This window comes from Lycorma delicatula, chromosome 1, assembly GCF_047948215.1.
Source record: "Lycorma delicatula isolate Av1 chromosome 1, ASM4794821v1, whole genome shotgun sequence".
NCBI lineage: Eukaryota > Metazoa > Arthropoda > Insecta > Hemiptera > Fulgoridae > Lycorma > Lycorma delicatula.
In genome coordinates this window covers 131,867,109-131,887,130 of record NC_134455.1, presented here as the reverse complement: position 1 = coordinate 131,887,130, position 20,022 = coordinate 131,867,109, and the positions used below count along the sequence as shown (strand labels likewise).

General features: G+C 35.2%; 1 protein-coding gene across 3 annotated transcripts in view; it reads left to right on the top strand.

Moving 5' to 3' along the window:
- The window catches only part of LOC142322290 (androgen-dependent TFPI-regulating protein-like), a 204,706-nt gene that overhangs the window by 125,687 nt on the left and 58,997 nt on the right, over positions 1–20,022 (top strand). For all 3 annotated transcript variants that reach the window (XM_075361222.1, XM_075361206.1, XM_075361214.1), the window contains one exon: positions 13,009–13,167. In XM_075361222.1, coding sequence (XP_075217337.1) covers positions 13,009–13,167 — 159 coding nt within the window. The remainder of the gene's footprint in view (positions 1–13,008; positions 13,168–20,022) is intronic.

The window sequence follows — 20,022 nt, the reverse complement described above, 5'->3', positions numbered from 1 at the left end:
TGTGTTCATTTATACTGTCCCTTTCCCATTCTTCGGCAATAGCGAAGCATGTCCAGGTCTGCTAGTATATAATTATAAATACATATTTTACTTAAAAATAATACTTTTATTAATTTATTGATACTAATTTCTTCTGTTTTTTTTTTTTTTTTAAATTAAAGAAACAAAATTTTTAGAATGTATAAATATCTGCATAGATAATATGTATTTTAAATTAAAAAATAAATGATATGAACAATGCCGTGGTTTAGCGATGGGGGTCACCAATCTCAGCCAGCTTAGCAAACATAACTATGGAATATTTAGAAAATAAAGTATTAGAAAAACTAAATACTAAAGTCTTATTCTACAAAAGATACGTAGGTGACACTCTAGTATGTACACATGAACAGGATATTGATTTAATATTAATAAAATTTAACCTATTTAATGAACATTTACAATTTACATAGGAAGTTGAGATTAACAATAATATAAACTTTTTGTATTTAAAAATAAATCATTTCGAAAAGAAAATATCAAAAAATTCGTATATAAAACTAACATCTTCAGGCAGATATCCAAATTTCCTACCAACAAAACCAATCTATACGTATAAATAAAATGTAAATCTTCGTTTGTACAAAATCTTAAATCTCCGAAAGTTCTTCACCGATTCCTTTGAAATTTTTACTGAACGTTGCATTCGAATACGCGCGTGTTTTTATATACCTACTTTTTATATACCTAAGATGTCACACCTGTGACAGGTAAAAACCTGTTCTTTTTTAAAAAAAACAGCGCCATCTGTTGGACGTAAAAGCAACACACGCTATTCTAAATATTTTTCGATTCAATTTCAATATTTCCGATATGTATCTCCGCTATAGACTAAAAAACTACTGGACCGATTTACGCGCAGGTAAAAGAGAGAAAGGGAGAAAAAAGTAATAGGGAATAAGGATAAAATGAAAAAAAGAAAAAAGGGGAAACCGGGGAAAGGAAATAAGATAAAAAAGAAGAGGGGAACATGGCGTGGGAAAGGGAAATAAAGGAAAGAGAAATGGCGGAAGGAAAGAGAAAGATGGAGGAAAAAGTGAAAATGGTGAAAAGGGAAAGTGGAAAATGGCGAAAAGGGAATATCGTAAAAATGAAAATGCTAAAAGGAGAAAAAGGGAAAGGGGAAAAGGAAACCTGTGATAGGGAATGTAAAAGGAAGAAAGGGTAAAAAGAAAAGGTTAAATTTTGTGAAGTTCCCTAATGTTCATTTTGTTAATGTTTTATTAACTTTCAATTGTATTCATTTAATCTACATATTATAGCCGAATGGCTTCGGCGGCACGTGGCACTTACTAACCTTATGGTAGCCCTGTTTTGTCATCGATTGCCTTCGACAGCTCGTTGTAATCACTAACCTTATAATAGCCCTGAGAAGGGCTGTTGTCGAATGGCTTCGACGGCTCGTAATTCATAACCTTATGGTGGCCCTGAAAAGGGCCGTTTTTTGCGTTAGCTCTGAAAAGAGCTGTTGGGTCCGGAAGCTGGTCTCCGGTGAATTCGGGGAGTTGCGGCTCGTCCATTGAAGTCAGACTGGGCTTTCCGTCAACGGAAGTTGGGTCCTCACTACAGCGTGGCAGTGGTGGTCCCCCAGAGTTCCGCAGTGTCTGGTCGGCGTCCTTCGCCGGCGTGGCCGAAGCGGTTCTCCCCGAGCGATCCCACGCTGGGCCGGCTCCTGCTGCTGAGTCTACCCGCCAGGACGATTGAAGTCCGGCGAGCTGAAGCTGGAGCGGGAAGGTAGCGTCCGCGTCCAGCGGCTCCCTCGGCGGACCGCCCAGGCCTGCCGCTCCGGCGGGGATGTTGGCATCCGCCGGGAGGTCCCACGTTGAGGCGGCCGGGGAACTTCTTCCATCTTCTTCTTCTTGGTCTTCTCCATGTGGCGATCGACGATGAATTTAAATTCACTCTCGTGCACGCTCTTTTATTGGAGCCTGAGAGTGGTGGGACTGCAGCACCGCTATGGTGGAAGAACTGCGCGGTGGGAATAATGCTTGTATCAGCGCGTACGTATACTGTACGCCAGCTCACATCATTGCTACCGTGTTCGCCCGCCGATATTAAATAAGGCGTATATGTGGTAGCAATATATACTCAAATCTAACAATAGCGAAGCATTGCCGTGTCTGCTAGTATCACATAAAACTCAGTAGTCAAGAATCTTGCAAATAGTGTAGTAAAATTTACAAACCCCGAAGATAGACCAGAATTTATAAAAAAAAAAGCAAAAGATCTATTAATAAATAATAATTTATCCGGAAAATACCATGAATAAAATATTTTAAAATACAATTCATAAACACTATAATAATATATCAGCCAATCATGCTAATAAAAATAATAACAGTGAGAATTATGTTACATTACCATATGTCACAGATCTTTCTAAAAAGATTAAAAAATTGCTACAAAAGGATTTCGGAATAGCCCATAAAAATTACAACTATCTAAGTAGTATGTTTTCTAAATTAAAATCGCGGATAGAAAAAAATAAACAAGCCAACGTAATATACAGCATTCTGTGTAAAGATTATAACGCGTTGAACATTTTTTCCTCCTGTTTTTAGCCTCCGGGAATCACCGTCAGGTATTACTTCAGAAGATGAATGAGGATGATATGTATGAGTGTAAATGAAGCGTATTCTTGTACAGTTTCAGTTCGACCGTTTCTGAGATGTGTGGTTAATTGAAACCCAATCACCAAAGAACACCGGTATCCACGATCTAGTATTCAAATCCGTGTAAAATAACTGACTTTACTAGGACTGGAACGCTGGAACTCTCGACTTCCAAATCAGCTGAATTTGAAAGACGCGTTCATCGATACACTGGCGATACAACGTGTTGACCCGGTGGGTCAACACGTTGTACGTTAGGAAAAAATCTCAATACCTTAAAAAAAGAATACAACCCCATAAATATAGAAAAAAATAAGTGACAGCGATTACAAAACATACAATAGAACATGTTTATGTTCTATTGAAATCAAACGAGTGATTACTCGTTTGATTTTTCAACAGGACCAAAATATTAGGCAAAGAACAAAATATATATATATAAAAAGGACCACTCTAGAAATTATATTTATCAAGAAAAATAAAAATGCTGTCAACAACAGAACGGACAGAGCTGGATTAAGTAACATATATGATAATTTAATTTAAAAAATCATATTTATATTGTAAGTTTAGTTAAAAAAAAAAGTTTGTAATTTTTGAAAAAAAGATGTGCATTGTAAAGGCTTCAATACACAGGAAATAGCAATCAGGTTATATAAAGAGATACATATAATTATCTAAAGATAAAATGAGTCAGGTATAAGTAGGGGATCGGGCTCCGTGGCGAGAGTGGTAGCGTCTAAGCCTTTCACCCGGAAGTTCTGGGTTCGAATCCCGGTCAGGCATGGCATTTTTCGCACACGCTACAAAGCATTCATCTCATCCTCTGCGGAAAAAATTTTTAACTGCGGGCCCGGAGGTTAAACAAAAAAAAAAAAATGTATGAGTAGGGGGATTTATTGGAATAATGGTGGGGATAAAAAATATTGCTATCTAGGATGGGTAGAACAGTTAATTTCTTAGTATGGAAGAGAACTTTGCATACGTATAATGAATGTGTAAAGTACATGAGGAAGCTTAGAGAATCCCAAGTAAACGTAGTGAGTTTAATTTATAAGTTTGTATAGTTGATTGATTAACCCCAGAAATTAATAAAAAAATATGTCTTGTTCTTAAATGTAATTCGATTTAATAAACTTAAATAAATTATATTATGTTAATATTTTTTCTTTTAAATTATGTATATTATTTATATATATATATATATATATATATATATATAAAGTTATGTCGAAACACAACGATGTTCTCTTTTTTTTAAAAAAGGACATATATTTATTTTACAATTTATATTCACGAAATTGTTTTTATATTAACTGTATAACTTTTTGGCGTACATACTAACAAATTATACTATTTAATACATTTGGTTAATGTAATATAGATATAAGACGTTAATATTTAATGATTGACTTCTATGTAGAGACGTACATGTCGAGAGTTGTTTAGAGACTAAAAAAATGATTAATTACAAAAGGCTGTAAGCTGTAATACATTCCTGAGCGTAATGTTTTCCTGAAAATAACTGATATCCTGGCGCTCGTGGTAATTATTTATGATAGGTCATCCATTTACTGTACTGTTACTTATACAGAGTGATTTTTTAGTCCTTTTACCCAATTTTAAATGTAATTTAGGAAAGGGAAATTTAGGTGGAATAAAAAATGTATTTGTTACTTACAAAAGAGATTTAATAAAACGCTATTACTTACATAATTGTTAAAGAATATGCTCAAAATGCCCACCCCTAGCGGTTATACACGCACGAACTCTTTTCAGCATATTAGCCGAAACTTTTTTAAGAGTTGAATTGGAAATACTCGTGATTAAGTCTGTAATGTTGACTTTAAGTTCATCAATAGTGTGAGGATTGTTTTTGAAGGCCACTGACTTAATATATAATTTTTTCAGGATGCAGAGATTTGTCTTGTAAAGCGTTAGGATTTTCAACCACCCAAATTCGACAGTTTTAATTGTTCACATAACCATCGAGATGGATCCAAGCTTCATCTTTAAAGAACACTGTTTAAAAATTTGATTCCGTTATCGTTTACGAGAGACCTAAACCAACGGCAATATTGCAATCGCTTGTTTAAATCTGCAGGCTGAAGCTCTTGGATTAATCGTACGCGATACGGATACAATTTCAATTCTTTAGCGGCTTTCTGAACACTCGAATATGACAAACCGACTTGCGTGGAAAGTTTTCGTAAACTTTTCCGCGGAGAATTGAGCAATATTGTTTTCACATTTTCTAAAACGTCATCTGTCAAGCGAGTTGGTCGACCGTTACGTATTCTGTCGCAAACACTACCTGTCTCTCGAAATCGGTTTGCTTACCTGCTGGAAATTGACATTTTTTCTGGCGGACGAACACCAACAAATTTAATTTGAAAGGATTTTTTTTACACTCGCGTACGATTTTGTAGCAAAATATTGTTCAATAATGAAAACTCTTTGTTCTATGGTAAAATACATTCTGTTCGTAACACGACCGGAAACGGCACAAAATTTTACACAGCTTAAGGAGAATCAACTCACATTGCCGTATCTATACCGGTTGAGTAGCGTTACCAACTTCGTATCACAAAACAAAATTTCCCTTTCTTAGAAAAAAATTAACCAGACATTACCAATTGGTAATAGGACTAAAAAATCACCCTGTATGTATATATTAGAATTTTCGTTACGGTTTCGACCGCGCTATATGGTTATTTGCATATCCCGTCGTGATTAGGGGACGTTTAGCCGGTCCGAGATTGCTTCCCTTGCCTTTCTCGTCTATCAGGTTCTGCACCTGGACCCTGTTAATTAAATTCATCCTTGTGAGAATAATATTGATAAATAAAAATTATAGCCCATTGTCTTGTAAATTCTTCAGAACAGTGGTTTGCTCAGTACAGGACCCAGTAATTTGTTTTAAAAACTTCCCGTTGCGGCTTGGCTCGCAATATGCATAATCAGAATTACAAACATAACATCACAATCTTAACAAATGTCATAAAGATTAATCTAGTAGCGGTAACATAAAACGGTAAAAAATACTAAAAGAAATACATTCTAACACCTTATATATATATAAGAGAATTTTGTTTATGTGTGTATGAATATGTATTGTCACCTGAGGAAGCTTAGAGAATTCTAAGTGAAACGTAGTGAATTTAATTTATAATTAAATTGTATTGTTAATGTTTGTATTGTTAATTGGTTAACCCAAGAAATTAATAAAGGTATTATTTTCAAGTAAAATATGTTTTTTTATTATATTTAATTCTATCCAATCAAGAGGAAAATAAATAATATTGAAGTTAATATGTATATATATATACACACACATACATACATACGAGTATATATATATATATATAAAGAATACTTATTTAATTTTAACAGATTTGATATGTAACTCAAGTATGTTTTTATAACTGTATTCCGCTTGGGTTGCATAATGTTTATTTTATTTCTTAATAAGTGAAGCATTTTATCTTATGTTAGGATTACTGGTACAAACTAGGACAAGGTAATTATGGCAGCGTTCTGGTAGACGATGCACGCCTTACGAGTTGCTTAACCAGTAAACAATTGAAGCAACATACAAGATCTAGAAACTTAACGGTGCAAATATCCTGCTTTGTTTTCTTTCTTTTTTTTTTACTGTCTTCAGTAAATGAATCTTTAACTAAATCTTATTACAGATGACGTTAATGTGAATCACTTTTCAACAATTATACATAGAAAATTTAAGTATAACATTTGCTCCCACCTTAAATAAATATAATCACGTCAATATAAGAAAAATTATAAATATAAGATTAAATTATGAGATAAAAAATATATATATTTATTGATATGTGATTAAATTTTCATGCATCTAGAGACTTTATTAGGCTCTACATAATTTGAAAAATCCCCTTCTTTAGGTAGATTTCATAAGAAAGCTACCTATTTTAATGCGTACCATGATTCGACTTCCGGAAAATTTCGATATATCTTCGTGTTTCACATCCCCCAGATCCCAAAACCACAGTCAAGTCAAAAGTTTATATAAACATATATTTCACCTGCATTTAGACACAACTACCGTAATTTCGTATCATCACTTTAAAATTGTTCCTTAAAAATAACTCGTCCCAAAATCTCGGTCGAGTTCGTTAACAGCCAAAACCCTACTATGAACAGGTTTTTTTCGAAAAAAAAAATCACTATAACTTTCTTATTTATTAAAATATCGAATTCGTTTAAAGTTCCAACTATTCATTGGATAAGTGCCTAAAAACTAACTAAATAAATTTTATATCACCAACCATTGGCCCAGGGGTTTGAAAAAATGGGGTTTTAAAGACAACAAAAAATTACACCTCCGTTAATAGACACAGTATTGAATCGGTTTAAAATGGTCGTTAGTCCTCTTAACATTCCCTAAATATTTTTCTGAAAAGGGTTTTGATATGATCAACCCTTGCGAGGGATGATCAAAACAAAAAAAAACATATCGTTATAACTTTCCTATTAAGTAAAATATCGAATTCATTTAAAGTTCCTACTATTCTTTGGATAAGTGCCTAAAACCTATAAGTAAATTTTTTTATATCACCAACCAGTGCCCAGGGGGCGAAAAAAAATTTTGAAGACAAAAAAGAATCATATCTCTACTAATAGTCGCAGTATCGAATCGGTTTAAAGTGGTCCTTAGTCTTCTAAACATTACCTAAAACTAATGTCTGAAACAATTTTTGATATTACCAACTATTACGGGAAGTGATGCCAAAAATTTTTCTGTAATTGTAAGAAGATGGGGCTTGTCATATGCAAAACATGTGAAACTTGTTTCACATGTAACCATTGTCGTATTGAGTAAATTTGAAGTTTTTCTTAACTTTATGGTGGAAATATTTCTTATCCCCTACTTTTTTTCCTGTTTACCCTCCGTAACTACCGTCAGGATTACTTCAGAGGATGATATGTATGAGTGCAAATAAAGTGTAGTCTTGTACAGCCTTAGGTCGACCATTCCTGAGATGTGTGGTTAATTGAAACTCCACGATCTAGTATTCAAATTCGTATAAAATATTCCCTACTTAGCACCGGTGAAACCTACCTCCGTCTTTCGGCGTGCCGAAAGGGATTTTTTAAATCTGGATTGTAGAATTATTGTACAAAAACTATTAGACTATTTTTTTTTTAAATTTGGCCTAGTTACTTTGTCATGTCAAAAGGTTCTTTAAGGCAAAATCTGAAGGTCCCCTATGTATAAGTACTCGAAAAAAAATTGCCCAAAAAATGATTTTTTTTTTTAATTTTTTGAAATTTGTTGCTATTTTTTCATCAATAATAACGTATTTTTCGATTTGCAACTGATAATATTGTGTGTAAAATTTAACTAAAAAAATTTTTTCTCGATATTTTCTCTAAAATGAACAGTTTTAGGAAAATAGCAGAAAAAATGAATATTTTTAGCGATTTTTTTACATTTTGTTTAATAAAAATTTTTTTTTGCTCAATAACAATTATAAATACAATCGGCTATCCTGCGGAGCCATAAGTAAGTTTCCTGACAAAATCACGTGATAAGAAGGTCCTTAAGGAACCCCCAAAATAAATAAAACACAATAAACAGTTGCAAGCAAACTTAAAGTCAAATATGAAATTTCAAGCTCAGTCATAAATCACAAACCAACAATTTCAGCACCATATAGTCCACAAAGCAAACATTAATAACAAATAAAAAGAAAAAGAAAGAGAAGTAACAAGAAATTAGATTCGACACCACTAAACTTGACGGTGTTAGATTCCAAACTGTTACGCAGACCCTAAGTCGAGTACATGGGTTCATTTCAACCGTCTCTGCTGTTATCGAGTAGATTTAATTGCAAAGTGGTTTACATGGTTTTCAAGCCTCTGCAGGTATTTGACATTGCGCTGTTCTGCAATCTCACGAACCGATGGGAGCTCCAGATAATCCTGAATTTCATCATTCCGCGTGAACCACGGAGCTTCGGCAATTACCCTCGCTACTTTGTTCTGAAATCGTTGTATAATTTCCACGTTACTAGTAATAGCCTTTCCCCACAATTCCACACCGTACGTCCAGATTGGGCGAAGGATAGTCTTGTAAATTAAGAACTTGTTTGATAATAAAATTTTAAGCACACTTTTCTCAACAGGCTTTTTTTTGTATAACGAAATAATCATTTCTGATGATATTCCAGAGGCATTACAACAAAAATTTGCGATCACACAGAAAAAGTCCAAACATGCCCATTTTAAAATAGATACCGCCTGAATTCTATACAGAGTAGCGCAATAGTCACTTGACACATATTTATAAAAGTACTGCATTTATTTTATTTATTACAGACAATACTAATAATTATATTTTATGTTCAAAATATTTTCCATCTTCATTAATACATTTTTGTAGTCTTGGGATGACTGTTACATACTTTATCGCAAAGTTCTCTAGCTCTCTCCAAATCACTGAATGTATTGTAAATTTAATCTTTCAGTTTGTCAACAGTATGACGCTTTCTAGAATAAACAGACTCCTTGACGTCACCCCATACGGAAAAATCCATTAGCGTAATATCTAATTAATGTGGAGGCATGACAATATCTATCTGCCCGTCGCTCGACCAAACACTCTTCTGACCAATTTCATTCAAATAATCGCGGATTGCAGTGGCGGAATGCGGTGGACCATCATCATATTAAAAGTAAATTTTTTGAGTGTTTTCAGCACACGTCATGAGTCCTGTTACCACGTTAGTTTTAAGCATGTCTAAGTATTTTATCTTCTGTCACTGTTCCTTCAAAAACGTACTGTATGAGTACGTCAAAAAATGATATCGTCCACTAAACACTAACACCTGGTCGATTGAATTGTTGCTCTAACAAAAGTTGTTGGTTTTCAGTATGCCAGTATATGCAGTTATATCTAAATTGGCCTCATCAGACCACACAATTTTAATGAATATTTCTGGTTCTTGTTTCTGTTCATTAAGCATCAATTCACAAAACTGAAGACGTCGATCTGTGTCATCTTCAAGAAGCTCATGAAGTAAACGTGGAATTAGGACTTTTTGTAGTACAACATCAATATTTTGTAGTACCAACATCATGGACTAAAATTATACTATATGCTGACCCCGTAGAGGAAGACACAATCCATGTGACGGTTTCGGTCGCCACGCTACCCCCTCCATACTTAGCTCTAATGGGCTTTACCGGAGGTCATCTTCAAAACCTCAGCAAAAGGCATCTCTCAGCTTTGATCTTGCCTCAGTCAAAATCTCACCAATGCGAATGCCACGTGTGAAATTTCCAACGGTGTACTACTACCTACTAGATAACTTAAAAAAAAAACAAAAAACAAGTCCAAGTCTTTAACAAGACCGAGTAGACAACTAGAATGAACTGAAATCACAAATACCTACCCCAAATAGGAAAAAGTTGAGTTTAACATACAATGTTAGTGTAAAACATAACACGAAAACAAGAAACAATAACAAAACATAAAAACAACAAAAATATGTAGAATAAGGCAAATCCAAACGGAACCCTACACTTCTTCGGCAATCCTTTCTTTTGCCAAGTAAATGATGAAATTCTCAACGATCGCCCACTTGGCCCTATCCCTCAAATTTGCACGGAGATCTAACGCCGACCTGATCATATATCGAGCCGGGAAATAGTCTCCGTGCGCATTAGGACAACCGTAAAGAACATGGTAGGCATCGTCCAGCTGTCTACATTGTGAACACATACTTACAGTCCACCAAGCCGGGACTCTGAAAGCGCCATGCTCAGAAAGAAATTGCGTCACGTACTTGTTAGGGTGTACCCAAGCGGTGCTCCGCAAATCAAATCTGGAGAGATCTTGCGTATAACGCCCACTGTTTCATTCTAACTAGCCTGCCACAAAGCACTGCCATGTTGTTCAATTTTCCGCATTTTCCCTGAAATCAACTCACCGGACTTCTTAGTATCATAACGCTGTTGCTTCTCAAACAAAATTAAATCTATCGGTTTCACGTTCGCTATCACCAAGATTGCCTTTTGCTATTGTTAACTTTCTTTTCTTTTTTTTTTTTGCTATTCGTAATTGTTTTTTACCTAGTGTCAAGTGACTTTTGCGCCACTCCGTATATAAATCATTACTTATATATATTGTTGCCGAACGGCTTCGACGGCACGTAGTACTTACTAACCTCATGGTGGCCCTGAAAAGGGCCGATTTTGTCGAATGGTTTCGACGGTTCGTATTTCATAACCTTGTGGTGGCCCTGAAAAAGGCCGTTTTTTTGCGTTAACTCTGAGAAGAGCTGTTGTTTCTGGAAGCTGGTCCCCGGCGCAGTAGGGGAGTTGCGGTTCGTCCATTGAAGTCCGATCGGGCTTTCCCTGAGCGCCAGTTGGGTCCCCACTACAGCTTGACAGTGGTGGCCCCCACAGTCCCGCAGTGTCGGGTCTGCGTCGGTCGTCCCTCGCCGGCGCAGCCGAGGCGGTTCTCCCCGAGCGATCTCATGCTGGGCCGGTTCCCGCGGCTGAGTCCGCCGGCCAGGGCGATTGAAGCCCGGCGAGCTGGAGCTGAAGCGGGAATATAGCGTCCGCTTCCAGCGGCTCCCTCAGCGAGCCGGCCAGGCCTGCTGCTCCGGCGGGGATGTTGGCATCCGCCGGGAGGTTCCACGTTGAGCCGGCTAGGAAACTTCTTCTTCCAACTTTTTCTTCAGGTGGTGGTCGACGATGAATTGCCAATTCACTCTCGTGCGCTCTTTTATTGGAGCCTGAAGGTGGTGGGCTACAGCGCCGCTATGGTGGGAGAACTGAGCGGTGGAAGTGATGCTTGTACCCGCACATCCGTATACTGTGCGCGCCTCTTACATCGTTGCTGCCGTTATCGCCCGCCGATATTAAATTAGACTTATATGTGGTAACTATATATATATATATATATATATATATATATATATATTTGTGAGAATGTAGACTCTCACAAAAATTAGAACGTACAACAGTCGATTATTATGGAATGAAAATCTAGAGAGTCATGCTCATCTGTCAATTTAATACACAAACGTTTGTCAAACGAAACGCAAGAGCAACTTTCTCACCGTCTCGGCTTGATACACGAGAAAGTTAACCTCGGAAGCTGTACTCATAAAATTTGATGACGAGACTGTGGGTCTTAAAATGAAAGATGTCGATGGTTGCGTAACCATTTTACCAGTTTGTACAACATTCCAAGCGGCAAAGGGATTCGTAGATGTCAGGCACAGACTCTAATATTAAGCTGGGCTGTAACTGTTCACAAACTCCAGGGTACTACTCTTGACAGAGTAGTGAGACTTCAGCTAGAAAAATTTTTCCAAGGGGCAGATTTATGTCACTCTTAGTCGAGTTAAAAGTTTCACCTTGTCTGACTTGGATGCAAATAAGTTATTAAATAAACCACTTGATGAGAAAGCTTTAACAGAAATGAAGTGGCTAATTTATCCAGTTTATAAGTTTCATTATTGCGAGTAGATATTTAGACAAGGTTTGTGAGTGTCCGGTTAAAAAAAAAGGTTTATCATAATTATAAAATATTATTTACATATTTATTGCAAAATAATAATATTTAACTCGCTTCATACAGGGTATGTCAGTTGAGAACTTGTATGTCTATTTATTTAATATTGCAAAGTAAAAATTATTATTAGATAATACAAATATAAATATCTATTTTATAATTTTGCAATTAGGATAATATACTTTTTCACCATTTTATATAAATATTAAATTTAGTTTTATTATTTGAACCGGTATGCATTTTAGAGAAAAGTAGCTAAGAAAAAGAAAGGAATAATCGTTTAAGGAAGAAAAATAGAGAAAGAAATGCGATGAATATTTCCATGGAATCTAAATAACGATAATTAGATTATTATTAATATCCTAGTCATACAGGGAACAGGGCACCACGGTACTGGTGCGAGCGGTCAGCGGCTAAGGGTGTCGAACCGTTCGGTTTTTTTAGGTATTTTTCTTAAGATTATCATCGGATTTGGTTAAAATTATATATTGGTCTACTGCGAAAGTATACTCTTTCGATTAAATAATAAAATATATCAAAATCAGTTTACTAACATCGGAGATATTACGTAACATACATTTAAAAAAAAAAAAACAGTCGAATTGAAAACCCTACTTCTTTTTTGAATTCAGTTAATAATCGGCCGGTAGATCTAGACGATGTCCAAACAAAATGCTTTTATACAGAAAATAATAATTTTCCTATTTATCCATACAATCTGTATTATTTTATTCATCGTTGGTTTATATCCACTTATAAATAAAACTAATTTATTTACTTTTTTATTTTCAGATGTTGGCTCAACTGTTTCATTGTATTGTTGCCGCTTATTATTTATATGTAAGTCACTGGATGATACAAAATATTGTTCTACATAAACGAACGTCAACAGATCCACAAATCAAAATATTACAAGAATATTCCTTTAGATTTTTAACAAACTGGACATTTGTAAGTAATTAAATTATTGTTTTTTATTATGTATATTTATGTAACTATTGTTAACTAGCATTCCCCAAAACGGATTTGCTCGCGCTATGTGGTTACTTGCGTTGTATGTTTAGCAAGTCAGGGCTCGCTTCGCTCTTCCTTTCTGTTTAGCCAGAGAGCTCTGCCCCCTGAAACCCATTGTATTCATTAAGTTTATGTTTATGAGAATAATAATAATAAATAAAAATTAAACCCTTTCCAATTTATAAAATCTATCAATGTAATTTCTTCAGAGCAACAGTTTGGCCAGTACAGGACCCAAAACATTAAGTTATCTGAAGAATACGGGTTTCAGAATAGTCGCCATTCATCTTGAAAATAGTACGAGGGTAAGTCAATCATTATCCGCAATGTAGTTATAAATTTTATTGCAATACAAATAGGAAACTTACATGTACATGTAGAAAACAGAAAATTTAAAAAGGGAAATGGATAGGGTAAATGTGGATATAATAGGAATTAGTGAGGTTCGGTGGGAAGAGGAAGGCGACTTTTGGTCAGGTGATTTTAGAGTAATTAACTCAAATTAACTCAAATAATGGGCAGGCAGGAGTAGGTTTCATAATGAACAAGAAGATAGGGAAGAGAGTAGAGTATTTCAAAACGCATAGCGATAGAATCATTGAAATAAGGATAAAATCAAAACCTAAACCGACAAAGATTGTTAACGTCTATATGCCTAGAAGCGCCCATGATGATGATGAGGTAGAGTGTGTATACGAAGAGATTGATGAAGCAATTAAACACGTTAAAGGAGATGAAAATTTAATAATAGTTGGAGATTGGAATGCAAGCATTGGAAAAGGCAAGGAAGGAAATATAGTGGGTGAATACGGGCTGGGCAAAAGGAATGAAAGAGGGGACCGACTTATAGAGTTTTGCACGAAGTATAATTTAGTAATTGCCAATACCCAATTTAAAAATCATAATAGAAGAATATACACTTGGAAAAAGCCAGGCGATATTGCAAGGTATCAGATAGATTATATCATGGTTAAGCAAACATTTAGAAATCAACTTGTTGACTGCAAAACTTACCCTGGAGCAGACATTGATAGCGACCATAATTTGGTGATAATGAAATGTAGATTGGGGTTTAAAAACCTGAAGAAAAGGTGTCAGATGAATCGGTGGAATTTAGAGAAGCTTGAGGAAGAGGAGGTAAAGAAGATTTTTGAGGAGGACATCACAAGAGGTCTGAGTAAAAAAGATAAGGTAGAAAATGTAGAAGAAGAATGGGAGAATATTAAAAAGGAAATTCTTAAATCAGCAGAAGCAAACTTAGGCGGAATAAAGAAAACTGGTAGAAAACCTTGGGTTTCAGACGATATATTGCAGCTGATGGATGAACGTAGAAAATATAAGAATGCTAGTGATGGAGAAAGTAAAAGGAACTATCGACAATTAAGAAATGCTATAAACAGGAAGTGCAAACTGGTGAAAGAAGAGTGGATTAAAGAAAAGTGTTCAGAATTGGAAAGAGAAATGAACATTGGTAAAATAGACGGAGCATACAGGAAAGTTAAGGAAAATTTTGGGGTACATAAATTAAAATCTAATAATGTGTTAAACAAAGATGGTACACCAATATATAATACGAAAGGTAAAGTCGATAGATGGGTGGAATATATTGAAGAGTTATACGGAGGAAATGAATTAGAAAATGGTGTTATAGAGGAAGAAGAGGAAGTTGAGGAGGATGAAATGGGAGAAACAATACTGAGATCTGAATTTAAGAGAGCATTACAAGATTTAAATGGCAGAAAGGCTCCTGGAATAGACGGAATACCTGTAGAATTACTGCGCATTGCAGGTGAGGAAGCGATTGATAGATTATACAAACTGGTGTGTAATATTTATGAAAAAGGGGAATTTCCGTCAGACTTAAAAAAAAGTGTTATAGTCATGATACCAAAGAAAGCAGGGGCAGATAAATGTGAAGAATACAGAACAATTAGTTTAACTAGTCATGCATCAAAAATCTTAACTAAAATTCTATACAGAAGAATTGAGAGGAGAGTGGAAGAAGTGTCAGGATAAGACCAATTTGGTTTCAGGAAAAGTATAGGGACAAGGGAAGCAATTTTAGGCCTCAGATTAATAGTAGAAGGAAGATTAAAGAAAAACAAACCAACATACTTGGAGTTTAGAGACCTAGAAAAGGCATTCGATAACGTAGACTGGAATAAAATGCTCAGCATTTAAAAAAAATTAGGGTTCAAATACAGAGATAGAAGAACAATTGCTAACATGTACAGGAACCAAACAGCAACAGTAACAATTGAAGAACATAAGAAAGAAGCCGTAATAAGAAAGGGAGTCCGACAAGGATGTTCCCTATCTCCGTTACTTTTAAATCTTTACATGGAACTAGCAGTTAATGATGTTAAAGAACAATTTAGATTCGGAGTAACAGTACAAGGTGAAAAGATAAAGATGCTACGATTTGCTGATGATATAGTAATTCTAGCCGAGAGTAAAAAGGATTTAGAAGAAACAATAAACGGCATAGATGAAGTCCTACGCAAGAACTATCGCATGAAAATAAACAAGAACAAAATAAAAATAATGAAATGTAGTAGAAATAACAAAGATGGACCACTGAATGTGAAAATAGGAGGAGAAAATATTATGGAGGTAGAAGAATTTTGTTATTTGGGAAGTAGAATTACTAAAGATGGCCGAAGCAGGAACGATATAAAATGCCGAATAGCACAAGCTAAACGAGCCTTCAGTTAGAAATATAATTTGTTTACATCAAAAATTAATTTAAATGTCAGGAAAAGATTTTTGAAAGTGTATGTTTGGAGTGTCGCTTTATATGGTAGTGAAACTTGGACAATCGGAGTATCTGAGAAGAAAAGATTAGAAGCTTTTGAAATGTGGTGCTATAGGAGAATGTTAAAAATCAGATGGGTGGATAAAGTGACAAACGAAGAGGTATTGCGGCAAATAGATGAAGAAAGAAGCATTTGGAAAAATATAGTTAAAAGAAGAGACAGACTTATAGGCCACATACTAAGGCATCCTGGAATAGTCGCTTTAATATTGGAAGGACAGGTAGAAGGAAAAATTGTGTAGGCAGGCCACGTTTGGAATATGTAAAACAAATTGTTAGGGATGTAGGATGTAGAGGGTATACTGAAATGAAACGACTAGCACTAGATAGGGAATCTTGGAGAGCTGCATCACACCAGTCAAATGACTGAAGACAAAAAAAAAAAACTTGTACATCATTTTCCAACTTAGTCCCCTCGGTCCACCGTTGCACAAGCTTCCTGATGTCCTCATAAAAGGAGGTTTTCGGTTGACCTGCGAGCCAGGAATGCACCGCTTCATTCACTGTTTCGTCCGAGATAAATCGACGGCCCCTTAATGCCTCTTTGAGTGAGCCAAACAAGTGGTAGTCAGAAGGGGCAAGATCAGGACTATACGGAGGACGTGCCGTTACTTCAAAGTTGAGTTTCTGGAGCGTTTCAGCAGTGTGGGCTTCAGTATGTGGATGGGCATTGACGTGCAATAACACAACACCTTTCGACAGCAGTCCTCGGCGTTTGCTTCGGATTGCAGGCTTCAGCTTGGCAGTAAGCATCTCGCTGTTTATTGTCGTGTCCCTTTCCTCATAATATTCCAGTACTGGGTCTTGTGAGTCCCAAAAAATCCTTAACCATCAATTTTCCTGCGGACACTTGAGTCTTCAACATTTTTTTGCAAGGCGTATTTGGATGTTTCTATTTCATATTCTGCCGTTTACTCCGGCTCGTAATGATGAATCCGTGTTTCGTCACCGGTGATGATACTGTCTAAGAAGATTTCCCGTTCGTTACCATAGCGATCCAAATGTTTTTGGCAGATGTCCAAGCGCGTTTGTTCATGCAGCTGTGTGAGTTGTTTTAGGACCCATCTTGCACAGACTTTATGAAACCCAAGTCTGTTGTAGATGATTTCGTAAGCAGAACCGTGACTAATTTGTAGACGATGTGCCGCTTCATCGATAGTTACTCGTCGTCTGTCTAAGAATACCATGTCGCGTGCACGCTCAATGTTTTCCTCATGTGTGGTGGTAAACGGTCTTCCGGCTCCTTCGTCGTGCGTAACACTTGTGCCACCGTTTTTGAATTTTTCAATCCATTCGTAGACATTCCGTTGCGGCAGCACACTGTTCGCGTACTGTACCTAAAGTATTAGTTTGTTATCCATAAATTAAAAAAATAGTAAAATTTAATGTTACCCCATTTTAGCCCTTTATACTTGAAATTTCAAAAAGATTTTTCTTATTGGGAAAAACACCGTAAGTACCTGTAAACAATGTTTATCAATTTAACTCCAGTAGTTTTTACTGAGCGTTGATTTTATCAATTGGGTATATACTAGCGTACCCCGTCGCGACATCACCCACAATATAGATGTAGCGTCACGCGTAATGCTTTTTTTAATATAAACAATTTAATATGAACAAAAAAATTTATTACAATCCCAAATCTAGCATCCCCATCGCGGCTTCGCCCGTGCTCTATGATCATGGCTCACTTCGCTCTTCCTTCCCGTTTTCTCCCGTTTCTCTTTCCTTCTCCCGTTTCTCTTTCCTTCTCTCTTTCCTTCTCCCGTTTCTCTTTCCCTTACTTCCCTTTCCCCCTTCCTCTTTTCTTTTTTCTGTTTTCCCTTTAAATTTCCTATTTCCGTTTCTCATTTTTCCCCTTTTTTCTTTTTTCCATTTACCCCTTCTTCCCTTTTTACCCTCTTCTCTTTTACCTTTTCCGATTTTTCCCTATTTCCCTTTTCCAATTTTTTCCTTTCTCCCTTCTTCCCCGATTTTCGATGAATTTCGTTACAGGTTCACTTTGCCGCTAAGCAGAAATCATGGTAAAATTCTTTGTTATTCCTAAAATAAAAATAAAGGCTTTTCCGGACACATGTTTATTATGAACTTTTTTCATGATTTTAAACAGAGAGATACAGCTGTAAAATTTATCGGCATTCTTCTGGGCACTCACACACTCATTCTATGGCTTTACGCGCGCACATTATGTATTAATATAACTTATTTGACAAACGTAATTAATTACATCATTTCCATGCTTTACCTACATTTTTAATTTCAACCAATTTTTTTGCATCTGACATCTTCAGTTATTTGCTTTACATATTATAATTTTTTAATTCCATTTTAATATAATTAATTTTAAATTTAATTTAATATTATTTTATTTTATTTTAATTAAATTTATTTAATCCCTTTCCTCTTCCCAAATTTCGCTTTACCCCTTCCTCTTTCCTCTTTTCTTTTTTCCCTTTTCCCTTTTCCTCTTTTTACTTTCTTACATTTTTATCTTTGTCCCTTCCCCGCGAGTAAATCGGTCCAATGTTTTTTTAGTCTATAGCGGACACACATAACGGAAACACTGCAATTGAATCGTAAAATATTTAGTATAGCGTATATTGCTTTTACGTGCAACAGGTAGCGCTGTTAACACGAAATTTAGTTTTTTTATCGATTTGAACCCCTTAAAATCAAAATTTCGCAAAATCCTTTGTTAGTGCACGTCTACTTAAGGATACGAAAGTACCCTGAACATCTCAAGTCTCTACCTGTGATGGTTTTGGTTGTACGTTGATTATGAGTCAGTGAATCAGTCCAGGACATTCTCTTTTATATAAGAGCCTTTCACCCGGAGTTCCCGGGTTCGAATCCCGGTCAGGCTTGGCATTTTCACACACGCTACAAATCATTCATCTCATCCTCTGAAATAATACTTAACTGTGGACCCTGAGGTTAAACAAAATAAAAAAAATATTTTTAAATAATTGTATATTAAACACCAAGTACGAGTAATTTCGCAGGCGACTTTATCGTATTACTATGTCGTAGAAAAAAATTGGTAATAATAAGTTTGTTACGAAATTATATTCAATATCTTCTGAATAAGATTTAATACTTAAGTAGTAGTAAATATATTACTATTACTTAATAGTATAAATATATTATTACTATTTAACAGTAAATACATAATGTCGTTTTCTTTTTTATTGACATAAAAATAGAAAAAAATACATACTTTTTCAGGATATTTTCTGAATAGTAGAAATTAAACAGCAATAAAAAATTGTCGACGGTGATAAATAACACTGATAAACATAATTTTTGTTTCCTAACATGCGATACATGATTTTAATCATTTGTTATGCTGAAAACGAATATGAACTCAGAATCTTTCTATCACCCACCATTTTTAAAAGTTTTAAATTTTAATTAAAGAATTTTTTCCATTTTAAACGTATAGTTATCATCTTAAATTCCTATTATGTATTTTGTTAGCTCATTTTTTATTGTTTAACTTTGTTAACATAATTTGTAAGCTATAAATAATCAATACTAAACAAAGAATTAAATCATATCATAGTTACATTTTATGACATAATGTCTAATACTGAAGAGTGAGCCTTCATGGACAAGATTAATCATGTCTGTTCAGGTGAAAACATGTAGCTGAAAACACAATTGTGTTGTTTGTATTAAGCACTGGATTTAGGAATGAATTGATTTTGTTTAGTCTTGTGTTAACAGTGCAGTGTCATAACCCCTTGAAATTGTGTAAATAATGTGGATGTCTTTTGTTATATGGTGAGTTTATCGTAAAATCAAATAGAAAACACATTACACCTTTAATTAAAAAAGCATATCGTTTGTACTTTCAGTGTAAAATTGATGATCAGGATAAGACGTGGGCTCCTCATATAGTATGCACTAATTATTCTGTATATTTAAGAGGATGGCTGAAAGGTACACGGAAGGCTTTCCCATTTGGTGTATCGATA